Raw genomic sequence first — 18,849 nt, forward strand, 5'->3', positions numbered from 1 at the left:
CTTCCCAAATCCGAAAAAATAAGGACGGCAAAACGTGTGGAGGAGGAAAATCTCGAGCCGACCCCAAACCGTCGCGCTCCTCAGCGCCTTGAGGTGAAGGCGAAAAGGGGGCGTGGCCTCGCATCGCCAGCCCTCGGAGTGGCGCGAACGCGGACGGAGCCCGTCTCAAGCCCCGCCTCTCCGCTGCTGTTACTGCCGCCGCCGCCGTTGTTGTCTCTTTAAGGCCAGGAGGAGGAGGGGAGTTGTTTTTGTGTGTTTGTATGTTGAGGGAGGGCGGTTGGAAAGCGGCGGTCGCTGGTGGTCCGCGCGCGCTCGTCTCGCGAGATCCGCGTTGGCGCGCCGTGACCTCCATGTGAGAGCAGCGGCGCCTGGTAAACAGTCCTCGGGGTTAGGACATGGCTCCCACCGCCGCCGGCGCCCGTTAGTTCACACGGTGGGGATCCTTCCTTGGCTGGTCCTCAGGGCAGCTCCTGACAGGGGCTTTGCCGCCATTCTGAGTGTGGCTGCGGGAAGGAAGAAGAAAGGAAGGGGCTGCGAGGGCGGCTGGCAGGGGCGAGGAAGGAGGCAGCAGCGAGGAAGGCCGGCGGCCGGCAGTTGAGGAGGCTGGCGGTGACTCTCGGGGTCTGAGGGAAGGAGATTCCCACCCCCTCACCCCACCCCCGCTGCCGCCCCCCGCTTCTCTCTCCGGTGCTCCGAGCCGGCGGGAAAAGCGCCTCCCCCCCCCCGACCGCCCCTCTTTCGTCCTCCTCCTCCTCTGGGTGCGCGCCATGTGGATCCAGGTGCGCACCATTGACGGCGCGCAGACCCAGACCATCGACGACCTCAGCCGCCTCACCAAGATTGAGACCCTGCGCGAGAAGATCCAGGAGAGCTTCCGCGTGAGCCCGGACAGGCAGCGCCTCTTCTACCGGGGCAAGCAGGTGAGGCGGCCGGGCGGGACACTCCCCCCTTCCCTGGGTTCTCGGAGGCGCGATGGGTGCTTCGTTTTATTTATTTACCATTAAATATTATTATTATTATTATTATTATTATTATTATTATTATTATTATTATTATTATTATTATTATTATTATGGTATTAACCCCAGCAGCTGTTGCATCCTCTCCTCTGGGCTTATTGTTTACCATCTTCCTCACACCTGAGGGGGTAAAGTCAGGAAGCAGCCCGAGGATGCCTTTGTGCGAAGGGAAGGGCGGCGGCAATTTCATCCACCATCCCTCCTCCTCCTCATCCCCGCTCTCGGTTTCCAACGGCGCCGCTCGCCAGGCTCCGCCTCTCTCTCTCGCTGCTTCGCGAGCGGAGTCTCTGCTCTCAAGGGGTGCGCGCAGGGGGCACGGGATGCCACGGGGGAAGGGGAAGGATGAGGCCGGTTGCCTCTGCTGCACGACTTCCGGCGCTTCAACAGCCTCCAGAAACGCTCGTTGGCTCCCGCTCCGCTGCTATGCCCAGGGAAGTGGCACCTGGTCGAGGAAAGTTATTCTCGGTGCCATCTCTTCTCCCTCTCCCTCCCTTTCCACTTCCTCTTCTCCCCACCCCCTCCTTCCCATCCTTTTTTTTATAGGGACACTAGCCCTTTAGTCGAAAGCCACGAGTATGGAACCGATGTGCCAACTGTTAACGAGATTCAGTTCCATAGGCATCATCTAATCGGAAGGAAGCCCCATCGAGTTCAGTGGGACTTGTTTCGGTTAAGTAGGCACAGGCTGCATCATTAAAGTGATACATTTCCTTGTTTTTGGAGTTTGTTTTTGTCAGCGTAGGGGCAGAGAGTTCTGAGGAAGTGCTTGAGTTCCTCGTACTCTCTAGGCACTTACCGGTAAGGATTTCATTGGAAGCTGGCTCTCTTTAAAAATACTGTACAGCAAAGTAACAAAGGTAGACAAGCCTGAGCTACCACGATGGGAAATGCAAAAGTGGTTGAAACACATTCTGGAATATACATTGTTTTACCTCGTTGGATCCACTGTGGATAAATGCTGTAAAGCATAGCTTATCTGCATAACAGAGATTGAGTATGCAATCAGATCATACAACTTCACTCACTCTTCTAGAAAAGTTGTTATCTTAGTCTTTTGGCACCTTTTTGTTATGGCATAAACTTTCATGGCCAGCGATCCACAAAAGCTTTTGCTGTGATAAGTGGGTTAGTGTTTAAGGTACCATTTATTGTTGTAATTCATTGTTATAACTGCCTGTTTTTCTTTTCCCTTAGCCCTTTCAGACTACAGTTACTGTGCTTTCTAGGCAATGTACCTTTAATGTTTTCTGGTTATGACTAGGTAGTTCTGTGTTTCTGGAAATATATTGTGCTGGGATTTGGTTTGTCATAAATTCTGTAAAGCAAGAGTATAATTGCCTCTCTGTCTTAGAACATGTTATGGCCGGTCTAACGGACCTCAAAGGACCAATGAGATTAGAGATTCAAAGAGTGTTGTGTAAGATGCAGCAGAGGATTCAAACAAACAGATAACAATGAATAAGAAATGTAGGAGCACATTGGATGCCTCATAATAAAACTAATGCAGGATACTATAGAATGCTGTTATACTGGTCTGGAAATAACTTACATGCATAAAGCATGTAGTGATATAGCACTGCTGAAGTGAAAACAAGTAAATTGTCTTTCAAGTGGCATTGGAGAGCCTTAAAATTGGATTTTGCAGGTTTGCCATAAGATGATTTTTGAGAAATGTGTGAGCTTTTAGCATGTTTGCTCAGTCAATATGCCAAATGACTGTGCTACTGATCCTAAAGCTTAAAATAATGTAGGGAAGGAGGAATTTCTAGGTGACGGAAAGTTGTTTTTTTCCTTAGTTCAATATATTTTCATAAGACATGGGCAAACTCTTAACCCGAGAGCTACATTTTCTTATTGGTATGACTTTCAGAAGGGTAAAACACATGTTAATAACAACAACAGATTTATAAACCACTTCTTAGCTAAAGCCTGCAGTGTGCACAAGGATAAGACACAATGACTTAAGTCACTTGCATCTGGGAGCATGCGACTGTAAAAAATTAGGATTCCCCCCCCCCCCACTCATCATGCTACTGGTATCTCTGTCTCTCTGGGCCACCCCTTACTGCAAGCATTTTGACTCTGTAACACCTGCAATCTCTGCTTAACATACTCATCTTATTATCCCTCTGCTTCTCACTGGAATTTCTTGAGCGCTGCAGTACCGTACACTCTCCAGTGCTTCCAGACTCCACAAATGACTGAAGAGGAACATGAGTTCTCTCTGGAATGCACAAAGGTGGTGCATATGTTGTGTTGAGCGCTGGCAGACAAGCAGTGGCAGGCAATAGTAGGTGGGGATGAGTGCATCAGTGAGCAGGTAGGCATAATAGAGGTTGGAAGGCCAAATGTGGCTTTCGTGCTGCTGGCTTCCCATCCCTCCTCTAAGACAGCGTTTCTCAACCGCTGTTCCGCGGCACACTAGTGTGCCGCGAGACGCTGGCTGGTGTGCCGCGGTGTGCGGCGACGAGAAGGGCGATTTGCATTGTCATGTGCCTGGTGGCCGCCAATACTCAGCGCTGACCCGCCGGAAAGGAAGCCAGCCGGGTCACGACGCGGGGCGAGCGCAGCTCTCAACAGCCACCACCACGGGAGGGTGGTTTTAGACAAACTTAAAGAAGCTGGCTGGATGAGCTCAACCTGAAACTTGCTGAGCAAAGGATTGTGCTGGCAGAGAAATCAGCGGCTTGTGAAGCCTCATTACAGGAGATTGCAACCAACACAGCAATTGGCAAGTGTTTCTTACAGTCATAATTATATAGTCAATATAGGGCGGCACAGAGTTAAATTTTTTAACTTTTTTAATGGTGGTGTGCCTCGTGATTTTTTTCATGGAACAAGTGTGCCTTGGCCCAAAAAAGGTTGAGAAACACTGCTCTAAGAGATCACTTGAGTAGTGAGAAAAAACGACACTTTACTAGTTTGCATAGGGTTCCACATATGTGTGACTCCATTGCTGGTTAACGGAAAGGCAAGCCTTTCTTAAATAAACAAGGGACTGATGGGAGATTGTTCTTCCCACCCTTGTCTAAGGATCAACTGATGGAAAGTGAATGGATTTCTATACTCCTTTCAGTAATGTTGAGGAAAGGAAGCATGCTTCCCCAATTTTTTGCTACAAAAAATTTCTACAAAGTACTTTTTGGCCAGTGAATATCTGCTGCATTCTCCATAATAATAGGTCCATTTTATTTCTGTGCTGCTCCTGGTCTATAGTGATCAAGAAATCTTTTGCTCCCATAGCTGTGCGCTGCATATTTCTCTCTTGTTTAATCTACTTGCTTCTTTTCTGAACTATTCGGAAAGAATAGACTTGTCAATGAAGGTGAGGCATGCTGCTGTTTGTTATGAATTATCTTCCTTTCTGTCCTCTCGTTCTTCTAATAACCGGAAGTGCCCTTCGCTTTCACTGTTCCTGGTAATCTTGAATGTCTGCTATTTCAGAGGACCGTTTTTAGTCTTTCCTCTGCACAGGCATTGGGTGAGAGAGCATTGGCTTCTTCCATCCTTTGGTTGGAGACTGAATCTGCAGGGGTATCTTTCCACATGTAGCATACTGAGAGGTGTTGAGAGAGTTCTCTTTAAAGGGCCAACATGTTATTTAGGGGATGAAAATATGGTTTCTTGAAATTTTGATATGAAGCCATGATTGAGCTTCAGGTAACTCAGATTGATTTTTTCTGTAGCACAGAGCTTGATACAAAAGCACTGCGCTAAAAAGGGAGGGAAGGGGTTGCATGGTGTTTTAGAGTATAAAATGCTGTGTGCCCCAAGGTAATTACAACTTAGACTTCTGAGACGAGAACATAATAAGGGAGGTGAAGGCCAGGGTAACAAGGGCTGAATATGAGCATATGCAGTTTTGTGTACTTGGTTCCCACTGCAGTTAAAAATGAGGACTAGTGTGGAAGAGAACCATTACTTTTTTACATGGAATACCAAGATGTGACTCATGAGTTACTCAAGTGTTACTCAAATGGTGTGGTTGTTGTAAAAATTGAAACAATGTTTAGATATACACATAAAAATGTGAAGTATGATTGAAACAAGCATGTGAGTCGTATAGGAACCTAGAGCCAGGAATTGACATTGAATATATACTGCACGAGAGTATAAATTCTGGTGCATAATGTATAGAACAGACCTTATTTGAACCTGCTGCATGTGGGTCAGGGTGCCATTAATACACCAGTAAAACGTCTTGGTTTTTGGACGGGCTTTAAAGAGTCTGCAATTGGAGTTGGGTCAGAGAGATAGATTAGAGATGCTGCTGGTCTGTTGACCACCCTGTGGCCCAGCAGCATCTCTGATTGGGTTGGCCAAGTTGGTCTCTGGGGTATTTTGGGAGGACCCCAGGACTTCAGTAGCCTTGTAGAGGCTGTTGCTGGGCAGGCTCAATGCTTTATTTATTTATTTGATATGCTGCCCTTCATCACGAAATCTCAGGGAGGTTCACAGAATAAAATACAAAATAAAACTAAACAATTAAAACAAAACAATATGCCTCAGTGTTAGAAACTCAGATATATAAGGTGGGGGCCAAATGGCTCCTTAAACCAAGATTACAGTCACCAAAACGGAATGTCTAGTTGCCATCTTGGGGCAAGACTGCTCTAAAATCTTATTTTTCAAATGATGGACTGACAGTGATTGATTCTCAGTTAAACATCTAGCTACTTCAGATGACAACCTTGAGCTAGCCTACGAACTTCGAGAACTTAAAGAAGAAAAGTCATTTGATCTATCGACAGTCCACAAATATATGGGCCTATTCCAGCCTGTTTTTCGTAATGGTGACTGCTCCTGCTCAGGTTGCACAGGAAAAGAATTTTGGTTACAGAAATTTATTCCGATTGTGCAGATGTAACTGATAGAATTCCACGGGATCTGGTATTAGTGTGTGAAAACAGTCAAGACCCAAGGAACCTGTGGTCCTCCAGGTATTGTTGGACTCCCAACTCCCATCATCCCTGGCCATTGGACACCAAGAGCATCTGGAGGGCCACAATTTACCCATCTGTTCCTTATTATGTCAGACTCAAAAGAGGTTTATCTAGTCAGTATGGACACTTATTTTCTCTCACTGAATAATTCTCAGGTTCAGGTGCAGTCCACCTTAGAACATGTTGCATTCTAGAAGCCCAAGCCCAGCAGATGGGAGGCAAGTTGTAATGTATTCAGTGTTTCTTATTCCCAGGATTCAGATTCCCAGTATTCAGCACAAACACACACACACACACACACACACAGCAATATATCGCAAATTACAATGTGTGTAAGGGCTAGCCAGTACCTGCTTTTTAACATCGTGATAATTCACCAACTAAACACTGCAGTGTTATCAGCAGCTAAACCTCACAATATCACCACGTAAACAATGTTATTGCCAGCTAAATATTGCAATATACCATAATGTCGGAAATAAGGATGGAACTTGTTGTTTAGTCATGTTTGACTCTTCGTGACCCCATGGACCAGAGCACGCTAGGCATTCCTGTCTTCCACTGCCTCCCGCAGTTTGGTCAGACTCATGTTGGTGGCTTCGGGAACACTGTCCAACCATCTCGTCCTCTGTTGTCCCCTTCTCCTTTTGCCCTCCATCTTTCCCAACATCAGGGTCTTTTCCATGGAGTCTTCTCTTCTCATGAGGTGGCCAAAGTATTGGAGCCAAGGATGGAAATATACAGAGGCAAACAGGACAATGTCCTGGCAACTGCAACTACTTAGGAGTCTAAAATGGATAAATGACAATATTGCCAATCACCGCACACTCAGTTTCATCAGCAGGCAAGCAGATATTGTGATATATTGATATATCATGATGTTTAGCTGGTGATATATCGCAATATTGAAAACCACTTATTGCCTAGCCTCTCTCCCCCTCCCTCTCCCCCCCTTTACACACACACACACACACACACACACAGAGGAGACAGACAATTGACCACCTGAAAGAAGCTCATGGCCCTGAATTTTAGATCACTAATTAACTGTTTTATAGTCAGTTAGATTTTTACTACTTTAGAATGTTTTGCAGTAACATTTCATCCTTTGGTTGTCTTTTCATTTTTAATCTTTTCTAATTGAAAACATTCTTTTATTGCCTAGGAAACAAGTTGCTTCAACATTTTTGAGAGATGTGAATTACTGTTGTTTCTTTATTGTCATGGTGCTCCATTGCACTAAATAACTTTAAAAGAGAAAATAAAATAAAATTATTCCTAATTGTAGTTGAGCCTCTATTTCCGGTATCTAATTTAGTAATTTTTTCGAAAAGCCAGATGAGCAGAAAATCCTGAACTTCAGAGATCTCTTAACCTGATTTGTTTTAATGTTAATTGATCCCTATGGAAAATATTTTTTCTTTGTTTAGTCACTTCTTTCCTCCAGGAAAGTAAAAAAACAAAACAAAACTTCTTGTGTTATATTTAAAAGAGGTCTGGTCCAACTGGTATTTTGGTAGAGAAGAGGAAGTGCATATAATAGGCATCTCTTGAATACTTTTTTTATGGCAACACTATTCTATTGTTTACAATTTTCTTGAGTAACCCAATATTTTAATGATTGTTTTGAAGTGCTTTTAATGTTTCTAATGCTTTTATATTGCTGTAAATCACCCTGTTATTTTTTTTGAGAAAGCAGTATATAAGTACCTTTATAAATAAATGTGTTGGTGGTCCACAGACTCTGAGCTACAGTTGTAAAAGGAGTTGAAAGACTTGAGACTGAGTTGGGGTAAGCAAAGGAAGATACTTGTGCAGAAAGTGCTTTGAATCCTGGCCTATGTCTGTGTGGGGAAACCCTTCCACTAGCGAGACATTGACACATTTCTGGTTTTATTTTTCATATAATTTTATTACATTCTCTGGAAATTATCTGTGTATTCCTCCAAACCAACAATTGTGATTACCAGAATTAGTGGACCTGGTATTTACACTATGAACAAGCACATAAATATATCTTCAGGATTGCACTCTAAAGCGGAGGGAATGTAGGAAGAAAATATGAAGTTGAATACAAACCATCAAGTTTAAATTGGAAAAACATTGCTTTTTCAGATTTAAAAACTACAGTGACGTTAGGAAATGTGAATGATAAAACTGTAAACAATGAAAGCACTTTTAATATATTCTTCTGGTCATAGATGTAGGGGTGTATAATGAGTTTCTGTTCTTAACGTAATCTTTTTATTACACAACATTCATTTGTCATGAAACAGATATTGAAACATAAGGTAGCAGATCTTGCCATATTTATATAGCTTTTTGTTCAAAGTAGTTCAGCTTTTCATAAGTGTTAGTAATAATACTGTTTTAAAAACAAATGAATAGTATAGTTTCAAACTGTAACTCGTCATTACTGTAGTATCAACTGGTCCTGATCCAATTATCAGTATAGTTTGATTTAGCTAGTGTCAAATATTTATTTATTTATATTTATTTTATATCTATCTATATCTATATACCTATCTCCAGGTTATATATTGATATAATTCTTTATTTTAAGATACAAACTTTTGAACTAACACCTGCTGATCACTTTCCTCCCTGGGTTTTGTTTTGGATAGCTTGAAGATGGACACACCTTATTTGATTATAATGTTGGACTGAATGATATAGTTCAGCTTTTGATACGCTCAGAATCTGATGCTCCTGCTTCTCCATCAACAAATGAAGATGGAAAGCCCAGTTCCTGTGGAGTTGCGAACTGTAAGAACAAAGTCAAGCAAGGAGCAAGCAGTGGATCATCCACACAGCCATCTACATCAGCACGTTCGTTTCTTATTGATCCTGGCATTGGACGATACAAGGTATTTGTATTTTTGTAAATTTTGGACTGCATAATTGTACAGTACATATAAATTTTACTCTCATGACTTGTGAAGTAAAAAAATGTTAAGTAAAGTTTGAGGTTTGTATATTGGATTTCTGTCTAAATCAGGCATCCCCAAACTGCGGCCCTCCAGATGTTTTGGCCTACAACTGCCATGATCCCTAGCTAACAGGACCAGTGGTCGGGAAAGATGGGAATTGTAATCCAAAACATCTGGAGGGCCAAAGTTTGGGGATGCCTGGTCTAAATTTAGTTGCCCCTCTTGCCAGGGGGATAAACTCCTGCCCACCCCCAAGCCATTTGGAGGGATCATCCTACTCCAGTGATGGCCAAACTTGGCCCTCCAGCTGTTTTGGGACTACAACTCCTAGCTAACAGGACCAGTGGTCAGGGATGGTGGGAATTGCAGTCCCAAAACAGCTGGTGGGCCAAGTTTGTCCATCATTGCTCTACTCCATACAAGTTAATGGTGAGAGTGAAAAAGAGAGTATAGCCCTGAAAATAGATGTTTTTAAGTGCCTAACAGACCTGGGATGTAGCATATTTAGCATTTACCGTATTTCGTTTTCTTGGTACCACCCCCCGGGAAGCAATGTTAAACACAACAAAGGTGCTTTGTGTTGTTACATTGTTTTTATAGTATGACTGCACCTTATTTTTGATAATGTTATATCATTTCTCTTCTGTTTCAGAAGCATGCAAATTTAGTTTTCTCACACAATTTTACAGACTGTACTACAAGTGAGCCTATTTACTGGTTTGATTGGGCTGAAAATGTACAAGCCTTTTCACATGCCTCATTTAATATTCAGTTACCATAGAAATTTGCTGATACTGAACTGCATACTGCTGCAGCTGGAATTCAGGCTTTGTTAATCGTTCAGTTCCTGAGCGCCTATTATCAGGGCTCACACGTTGAACGTAATGGCTCACCTAAGGCCATAAATATACCGAGAGCTATGCCAAAACAGCCCTGTTTTCTCCTTTAATTTGAGGTTCCATGATCTAGTTTCTGGCTTGTGGGCTAGATCCATCCCTTAAGATCCCAACTCGCTCACCTACCTGTTTTTCTGTCCCTGCCACAGTGGGGTTAAGGAAACTGGACACTGGCACAGCTGTAACCATAGCCAGAAGGAACATGGTACAGGAGCATACAGACATAGAGATTTTGTTCTTGGTGGTAGTGTGGCTTTAACAGGAAGCCACAAGACTGCTAATAGTTTAGCTATGTGTTAAGTATTATTCTGATAGGTTTGAGTCATTAAGCCCTTTCATGGTCTTGATGCCTTCTCTGTCCTCTTGGATCAATAGTTCAGTTATCCTGTCTGTCAGCTTCCTCCTTTCTAGCAGTACTGCCTTCCTCAAGTTTTCCTCCAACCCTCTCCTTTCATCAACTTTGTTCCTCACTGGGTTTTTTTCTGTAGGCCTTTTGTTGAAGTGTAAGCTTAAATCATGGGTACTTTATGGGCCCATAGGCTCATTTGGAAAACTAATAAAACATTGTAGGCACCAAAAGAACCCATTTCACAGAAGAAAAATTAGTGCTGTGCAGACACCCAAAACAAATCAGACAAAAAAGCAATCAAGCAACCCTCTGCCCCAGAGAAGCAGGTATGCCCTAACCAAACAATAAAAAGTGTTGCTGTTGTCCATCGCTTCCAAAAGAAGGGAGTCTTGCTGGGCACCAAGAGGGTTGTCTGAGGGTGCCATGGTACCTGTAAGCATCAAGATGGGGACTGAAGGTTTAGACTACTCAATTTTCAAAATGACTGTTTCCTATTTTCCTCTTTAGAATAGTGAAGCAAAATTGTCATCGTTGTTGGTGGCTTTCATTGTAGTGAAGGATCATATAAATAGATCTGGATTGGCCATTTAAACAGTAGTTATACTGTAGTCTGTTTTATGTGCACAGCTAAATGTAACATTCCAGTTAATATGAAAAAATTAATGCTACTGTGTGCTACAAGGTGTATTAATTGGCCAGTGTGTAGTTGCAGCAGTTCTTATTTGCCAAAACAGAGAGGGAACTAAATATACTTTAGATAGATACTTTATTGTCATTGTACTTTAAATAGTACAACAAAATTGAATGCTGTCCCTTAAAAACAAATCAAAAACACAATTACAGTCATACACATACATACACATCCCCCTATTCTGTTACACTGTCTTTGTTTAAAGTTGTGGCTTCCAAAGTTTTTACAGTGTTAGAGGAGAAAGTCTGCAAGTCTACCATTTAGTCAAGGGGTAAGTGCTGCTTGAGCTCCCATCATCCCTGACCATTTAGCATACTGGCTAGGTAGTTGTATTCCAAAACATCTGAAAGGATGCCATGTTGGCTACTCCTGATTTTGGCAGATTCCATTATGCAAGGCAGAGGCAGGCAACAATCTGCACTCCTCCATGGTGTCCATTGGGAATTGGGGGCACTGTATTCCTGTGCTTACAGTTCTACAGCGGTTACAGCTCTACCTATGGGACTGAGTCCACAGAGTAGCACTGGGAGAGTGCTTTTTTACTTCCTATTGGTTGCACTAAGAGGTGACCGCAGGGCACTATTCTATATTCATTTTTATTGGCTGAATTTTATATAAATATAATTGGAAATAAATATGTAAATAAGCAGTTAGATATAAATACATGCAAATGTGCAGTGGGTTGTGAGCATTGACATCATTAGGAAAAGTTTAGATGTTTTAGCAGATGAAATAAAATGTACTGTATCTTAAAGAATGTAGGTGATGTGTTCTTTTGCATTGGAGAGAGGGAAGTTCTTGGCTGTCAAGGAAAGTATGTTGCGCTTTTGTTTTTAGTGAAAAAAGGAAGAAATGAAATAGTCCATAGAATGTTGGGCTTTGTTGCTAAGGGCAGGAGGGATGGTGGTAGCTTCAAAAAGCATGTTACTGTAGTGGGAAATGCAGCCCTAAAGAATTGTAGATGCATACTAAGCATTTTTTTAAAAATCACAAAATAGCATAGGCATGGAAGGAGTTGTTTTATGCATCAGCAATGATCACAGAGTTACTGGTTGATAATCTCTGTGGCCTTTCTCTTGCAACCATTGCTAACCCAATGCCCAAAGTGTTGTAGTAAAAGTGCTAGTTTGGAGAAAAAAAACACATTTCCAAGAGCCAACACATTGTACTTTGAGTTCTGTGATGTGATTTTCACTCCTCAGAAGTGCTTCCTAGGAACAATACATTTGAATTCCACACAACAAATGAGTAACTGCATTTATTGTGTCATAAGAGATAATTTGGAAAGGTTAAATTGTGTACTGCTAGAGAGATTATACGCAAAAATAAAAAGCATAAAATCACCTTTTCATTGGTAAAGCTGAATTATTTCATTGGAGGATGGTTTGTAAATAGATGAGCAAAGAACAGTTTTCAGATTTATAGGATTTCATTATTATTGTGGAGAAGGAAATGTCCAGAGAAAATGAAGAAAGCAGGCAAAAAGCAGGAATAACCAAAGGTTAGAAAGCTTCTGTAACCTTAGTTATTGTGAATAGTTAAGTGAAGGAGAGAATAGTAATTTAAAACAAGAGCTGCTCTATTTACTTCACATCTGTAGTTTATTTGTGTTAAAATTATTTTCTGACAATATGTAGAATATTCTATTTAGTTTTAAGAATGCGAAGGTAGAGTGAAATGAAGGTAGAGTGAATTTAACTAATGCAGTTGCATTTGTAGTTGGGGATCCACAGCATTACCGTATTAATTGTGTACTTTTTTGGCATAACATTCACTAAATGTCAAATTTATTTTCAGATAAATGAACTTGTGGATGCCCGAGATGTTACTATTGGATCCTGGTTTGAAGCTCATATACAAAATGTAACTCAAGCAACAAAAGGACATAAAAATGGAAAAGCTCAAGGAAAGAGTGGCAGTAATTACAAAAGGACTAATGGAAACTTAAACCAAGATCACTCTAGAGAAAATGCAAATAATTTGGACAATGCACCTTCTACATCTTACTCAGATTATATGGACACTGATGAAGATACTGTTTATCATATCAAGTATGATGAGTAAGTGCTGATGATCTTATTATGAGGACACCATGTGCATTTATATGGTTGGTATAAGCTAAGAATTTTCACAAGAAATTGAAATCCTTAAGAAAACAAGTTCACATTCCTAGTTCAAAAGAAACAGGATTTTACAAACCATAAAACATTTCTGTTTGATATAAGGCATTTCCTGGGAGCAGCATGATTTATTTTGGGAGCTTGGCTGAAATACTAACTGTAGTTCCTTTGAGAAACCCAGACTTTCACAGGATGTGGATCCATAAATTAGCCTTCCAATAGTATTTTATAGTACTTTGTATGTACAATCAGAGCATAACTCTGAAAAAATTATCTGGAATTACTAAACAAAACTGAATGGGTTTACTATTAATTAGTGAAGAAAGATATAGGAACATAGTTTTGTCAGTACATTACTTACTTGACTTTGACTATCAAACCTTTATTAGGCATTTTTCAAATAGAACTGTGAGAAAAAGAATCGCATACAAAAGTATTTAAAATGCATACAAAGAGGCAACAGTAAACTGCATACACACATTATTTACTTAAACCCTGTTAGCTTTTCCTGTAGGAAGTATTTTGGAGAGACAGATGAGCTCACTGTTGACTGCTTATTGATGTGAAGAGCATAGTAATGGGCTCTCAACCCATCTTCCAGAGTAGGACAAACACCAAATCCCTTATTCACAACTGTCACTAAATATACACACAGAAACCTTTGGCTAACTGGAAGTATATTTTAATTGGTGCTCTGTGTATGTGTATGTGTATGTGTGAGAGAGAAAGTGATGGGGGGGGGAATATTTTGCTTCCACTCCTTGATCCCTGGTTAACCTGATTCAAAATGACTCAGTAATTGTGTGGGCTTGGTCATGTTTCTGTCAAAATACAATGCACATCTTCAGCCCGAGCAGGATCTGACTCCTGTAGATAAAAGGATATTATTGTGAGATGGTATTTATTATTTATTTTTTTACAAATTTTGCATGAAGGCATGTTTTGAGGTGTCAAGAGGGAGAAAGAAATATTTAATATATTGTTGTTATTGTTATTAAAGTTTGTATACTGCCCTTTATCCGTAGATCTCAGGGTGGTTCACAACATAAAATTACAATGTGTTACGGTTGCTGGTATTGTAAAAATGTAAGCATATAATAATCTAGTATTAGCGGTAGGTGGGGGACCTCCTGCCTGTGCTGAGATCTCAGTTCTGTTGTTATTAACCTCCTTATATGGCCAGTGTTATCTTTGAAATGTTAAATCTTTCTGCAGTTAACCTAATACAGATGTTATAGGGTACCCAACAATATCAGCTATTTGTACGTTCATAATTGAGAATGAAATACTGGGCTCTTCATTTGATAATGAAGATCAGCTTTAGTAATTTCTATGTATTGTAAGGGAGTAGGCCAAGATGCATGTCAGTAACTTGAGTCTAATTCATTTTTCTTAATCGATTAATGAAGTAGCACTTGAATAGACCCTTTGTGTGGACAAAGGGTCAAGTGAGGTGCCACTTTCTAAAGCTGGTTAAGAAACTATTTTTTCAGGTCTTGCCTGTGAAGTTCATCTTCAGATGGTACATTTTGCATAGACTGAATGAGCTGCTTTTGCACATCATGTCAAACCTTAGTTTAGTAAGATCTGCTCATGCAGGAACAAGTTCCTGTCTCCCTGATGGCTTGTTTTAACCTATCATAGTTAAGATTAATCTTGGTTATGCACCTGGATGATGTAGTAAGTTGTTCTTAATCAAAAGTGGAAGTGAAATCTTGGCTGTGTGGAAAGAGGGGAGCTAATCAATCTGAGACTGCAGCTCATTCCTGCTCATGTATAGTGCCCTAAACTGTGATTTGGCTTGATGTGCATATGCAAGCATAGTGTAGGTGAGTATCTTATTTTTGTTGCTTAGGGCTCTTTTGCTTCAGTTTTCACCAAGCCTATAACATAACATATGTCTTATTTAAAATGCCACACTTGTAGAGTGAAAGTCCCTGTACTGGTTTGGTATATTGCCTCTGAGGAGCACTGAGGGGATGCTTGTCTTGCTTGCTGTTTGTTAGGCAAGTGTAATTCATTAGGGCTTTGGGAATGGGGGGTAGTGCTGGCACCTACTTTTGCTGATAACCCTATGGATCCGTGGACCAAGATTGGTCCCTATTTCCACTCTAGGAAATGTGGACACAGATCAGACTTCTCCATCGCACTGTTTTGCTCTATTTTGAAGGGTTCCGTTTTGAAGTGTTCCTCTTAAGTGGCTTCCAAGTTGTTCAGAAACAGGTACGGTACTGAAAACACTCTTAGCTTTGCCAGTCTCTGATCTCCCGTGCCTCCAAGAAAAGGAAGTAGCACCATGCTGGTTCATTGTCTTCACCTAACAATTAGGGATCGAGCCTTGGTTTCTAGCATTCCTTTGCTAAGTGCTTCTTAATTGGCTTCAGTGTTGGTTTAAATTTTGCATGTGATTGCATGTGTGCTGTTACTAGCAGAATCTGTTAGACAGGGCGGGTTGGGTTGGGTTTGGGCAATACACGGCTTTCCATTAGCAGTGTCAAAAGCCAGAATAAACACAGCTCAACTGTAATTGCTAAGCAGAGCCATATTTATCATAAGAATGACTAAGAAGCTGTTTTGGTTCCTGTGATGCAATGCTGATAGTTACAGCTATCCTTATCTCTGAAAGGATCCTCGACAACTTCTTTCTGGCCATATTTCCATGATCTTTTTGGACACAGATGCTCACTTTCATGACCCACAACTCTTGGTCATACTAGCATCTTGATAGCTCATACTCAACATTGTCAGAATGAACCTTGGAGCCTTCAGTGGAGCATGTAGGGGATCCCAATCCTACCTCTTTGTATGAAGATCACTATCATATGAAATAAGTGTAGAGAATGGCCCAATATCTGGGATTGAAATACACACTTTCCTCAGGTGAATGACCTGTTCTAAAGTTTTTACTAGCTATTCTTCTAATAGCTAAAAATCCTGAAACAAGCTCTTATCCATTTCATAGTACTTGGAAAGCAGTTTTAGCGAAGGGGCCACTTCTTTCGTTTTAACCACTTGGCTATCAACTCACTTGCTGAGACATATCAACATGGAGGGAAGCTAGGTTTTCTGGATAGAAAATTACAGTCTACAATTTTCTTATCTTTCTGAAGGCTAGGTACCAATGCTTTCAATGGGACAAACCCATACTTTATCTGGATCACACTCCAGATGACAAGAAAAATCTGGCTCATGTGTTTCAGGCTGATGCACTTCACTTTACTAAGGAAAAAACACTACATGTTACAATGATGATTGGGATTAAAAGGATGTGGTGAATACTATTGCTGTTTGTCAAGTGTTACTCCACTTCACTGCTTCCATAGAGTAGGGCCAGCACAGACCACCTGTCCCTTAGTGAAGTTTGTTTTACTATCTAGAAGGATGGTAGCTTAGAAGGACTCAAGGGGGCCAAAATTACAGCTTCGCTTCTTGAAATCTCACCCCAGTCTACCTATTCATCTAATACCATTGATGGCATTGCTCTCTGGCAAGTATCATCTCCTATATCTTCTACTGGAGAATATGCATCCAGGAAATTCTGCACCGATGCACTGCATCAGAATTATTGGTGCTCTCAACCAGAGTTTTCAGCTAGTGCAAGGACATATAAACGAACCCTTTGGCTGCTGTTACTCTTCACCTCACCATCTTGTTCAGCCTTCAGTAAATCCCCAACAGAGATTGTCTGTACTCTCCCCGTATCCTCCCTCTTTAGGAAGAAGTTGATACAGAGGAAAGTGGAACAGTTGAGGTTCAAGTATCTCAGAGTCATCTAAGCTCTACTTCTCTATACTTTAACATGCCAGAGAAGAACAGAAGACTTCAACAGAACCTTGAATTTTGTGGTGTCAACTTCTTTATAAGAAAGTCCCAAGAAATTCCAGATGATCCATCTTTGCATATATTCTTCCCTGCCTCACAGATAGTTTGGATTTCGTGTATAGATCTAAATTTCTGTATTTCCATTGAACGGCAACACACCTCCAGTTTGCAAACAGACCCATTCCTTTTCAATACTGAATTTTAGCTTTCAGCTTTCCCACCAAATCAAGGGTATATCCTAATTTATCACCATCATTGTAGCTTACTGAGATTGTGGATGGATTATGGTCTTGGTTTCTGCAAGCATCTGGCTTCCAGTAGGAAATTGTGCAACAGTGAGGAACTACATTCCATAGTCGCTTGGTTAACACAGGGAGAAAGATATCATTCATATCAAATCACTTTTTTTACGTTCATGAAGGCTGCCGTTGTACCTGGAGGCATTTGTGTAAAGATACGTGGTGATTACTCAGAATCTACAGTGAAATTTCAGATTCAGTGGTGTAAGGCAGATATAATAAATCACTTATGTGATTTTAAATAATGATAATATGATATACAAAATAAGATGAATAAAACAATCTGAAAAGTGTTCATCTGAAAGAAAAATAAAAAAATCACTGAAATCACAGAAAACACTCACTCCCTGAACACAGGATGAACATCTACAGCCACCAAAGGCCCAATCATTCAATGCACAAGAGAATAAAACTGTATTTTCTTGATGTTAGAAAGATGACAAAGTAAGTATCATTGAGGCTTTTCACAGCCAGGGCTACCACAGTAAAGGCAAGTTCTCCCCTTTCAATATCTGGAGGGGACACAGAGAAGGGCCTTGTATGTTGTTCAACATCTGGGTAGGTTCACATGAAGGAAGGTAGTCTATGAGGTATCAGAATCCTAAACCATGCAGTGTTTTATGGGTCAAAACCAGCACTTAGAATTGTGTTGGGGGGGGGGACTGGCAGTCTATGCAAGAGGGCTGGAGCTGGACCTACGGCCCTCCAGATGTTTTGGACTACAATTCCCATCTTCCCCGACCACTGGTCCTGTTAACTAGGGATCATGGGAGTTGTAGGCCAAAACATCTGGAGGGCCGCAGGTTGGGGATGCCTGGTTTAGACCATTAAGTCCTTAGTAGTCTGTCACTTTCTGCATTCTTGGAGTACTCTCTACTCTCCCAAACGACCTCTTTCTCTTCTCAGGAATGTGACACAGCATTCTTATAGGCATAGACAAAACAGAAACCCAGCCAATCCCCATTAAGTCACTAGCCCATATGAAGCAAACCCCACAGCCTCCTGTTCACCAAATGTTAAGGAGGTGCCCATGTGCCTTCCTGCAAGCAATGTCATCCCAAAGGGAGCTATAGCCCCTCATCCCCAGAAATGAGTCTGTCATTGTCGTGGTGGTGGTGGGGGCTTCCTCTGCCAGTGATGTTCTGCTAGCTCTGTCCTTTTGCCTTTCTTATAGCACATAGCTCAGGGCACAACACAACACAACACAACACACACCTCCTTCAGCCACTATACCTGTTTGAAAGCTACAGCTCACAGCCCTAGAAGGTCAGGTGGTAAGAGAAATCAAAGGAGCATTTTCTGGTATCTTGCTTAAATGTGGGTTCAGGCAGTATATATGGGGAAAGATCCTCATGCACAGCAGTGGGCTTCCTGGAAGAAATGGCGCACAAGGCAGATGGTTTGCACTTTCAGCTTTGACATTGCTAATCAACCGTATTTGTGTGTGCTGTGAATTAGGACTTCCCCTTCTCTGACACATTCATTATTAAAACTTCATTATTAAAACTGACAACACCCACCTTCTTTTCAGTGGGACTTACAACAACCTATGTGTTAGATGTGATATTTCTCCCCCCCCCCTTTGAATAACACCATTGCCTATGTAGGAGCACTTCCAGATGGGAAGCTTGAACATGCAAGCCTGTTTCAAAGCACAAACCTCTCTTGTCAGATTGTGCTTGCTTGACCAGACTGTCCTTGTTTAATATTTTGGTTCAAAAGGGAAATAAATTGAACTGTGAACAGATATGAGTCAGTTGTGGATTCCATGAATCAATTA

General features: G+C 41.5%; 1 protein-coding gene across 1 annotated transcript in view; it reads left to right on the plus strand.

Annotated features, from left to right (window-relative positions):
* Window positions 1–266: 266 nt before the first annotated feature.
* The window catches only part of UHRF2 (ubiquitin like with PHD and ring finger domains 2), a 49,528-nt gene continuing 30,945 nt past the window's right edge, over window positions 267–18,849 (plus strand). The window contains exons 1-3 of the mRNA XM_035097375.2: window positions 267–920; window positions 8,587–8,829; window positions 12,626–12,888. Of these exons, the coding sequence (XP_034953266.1) occupies window positions 768–920; window positions 8,587–8,829; window positions 12,626–12,888 (659 nt within the window). The 5' untranslated portion in view covers window positions 267–767. The remainder of the gene's footprint in view (window positions 921–8,586; window positions 8,830–12,625; window positions 12,889–18,849) is intronic.

The sequence above is a fragment of the Zootoca vivipara genome, chromosome 16 (genome assembly GCF_963506605.1).
Source record: "Zootoca vivipara chromosome 16, rZooViv1.1, whole genome shotgun sequence".
NCBI lineage: Eukaryota > Metazoa > Chordata > Lepidosauria > Squamata > Lacertidae > Zootoca > Zootoca vivipara.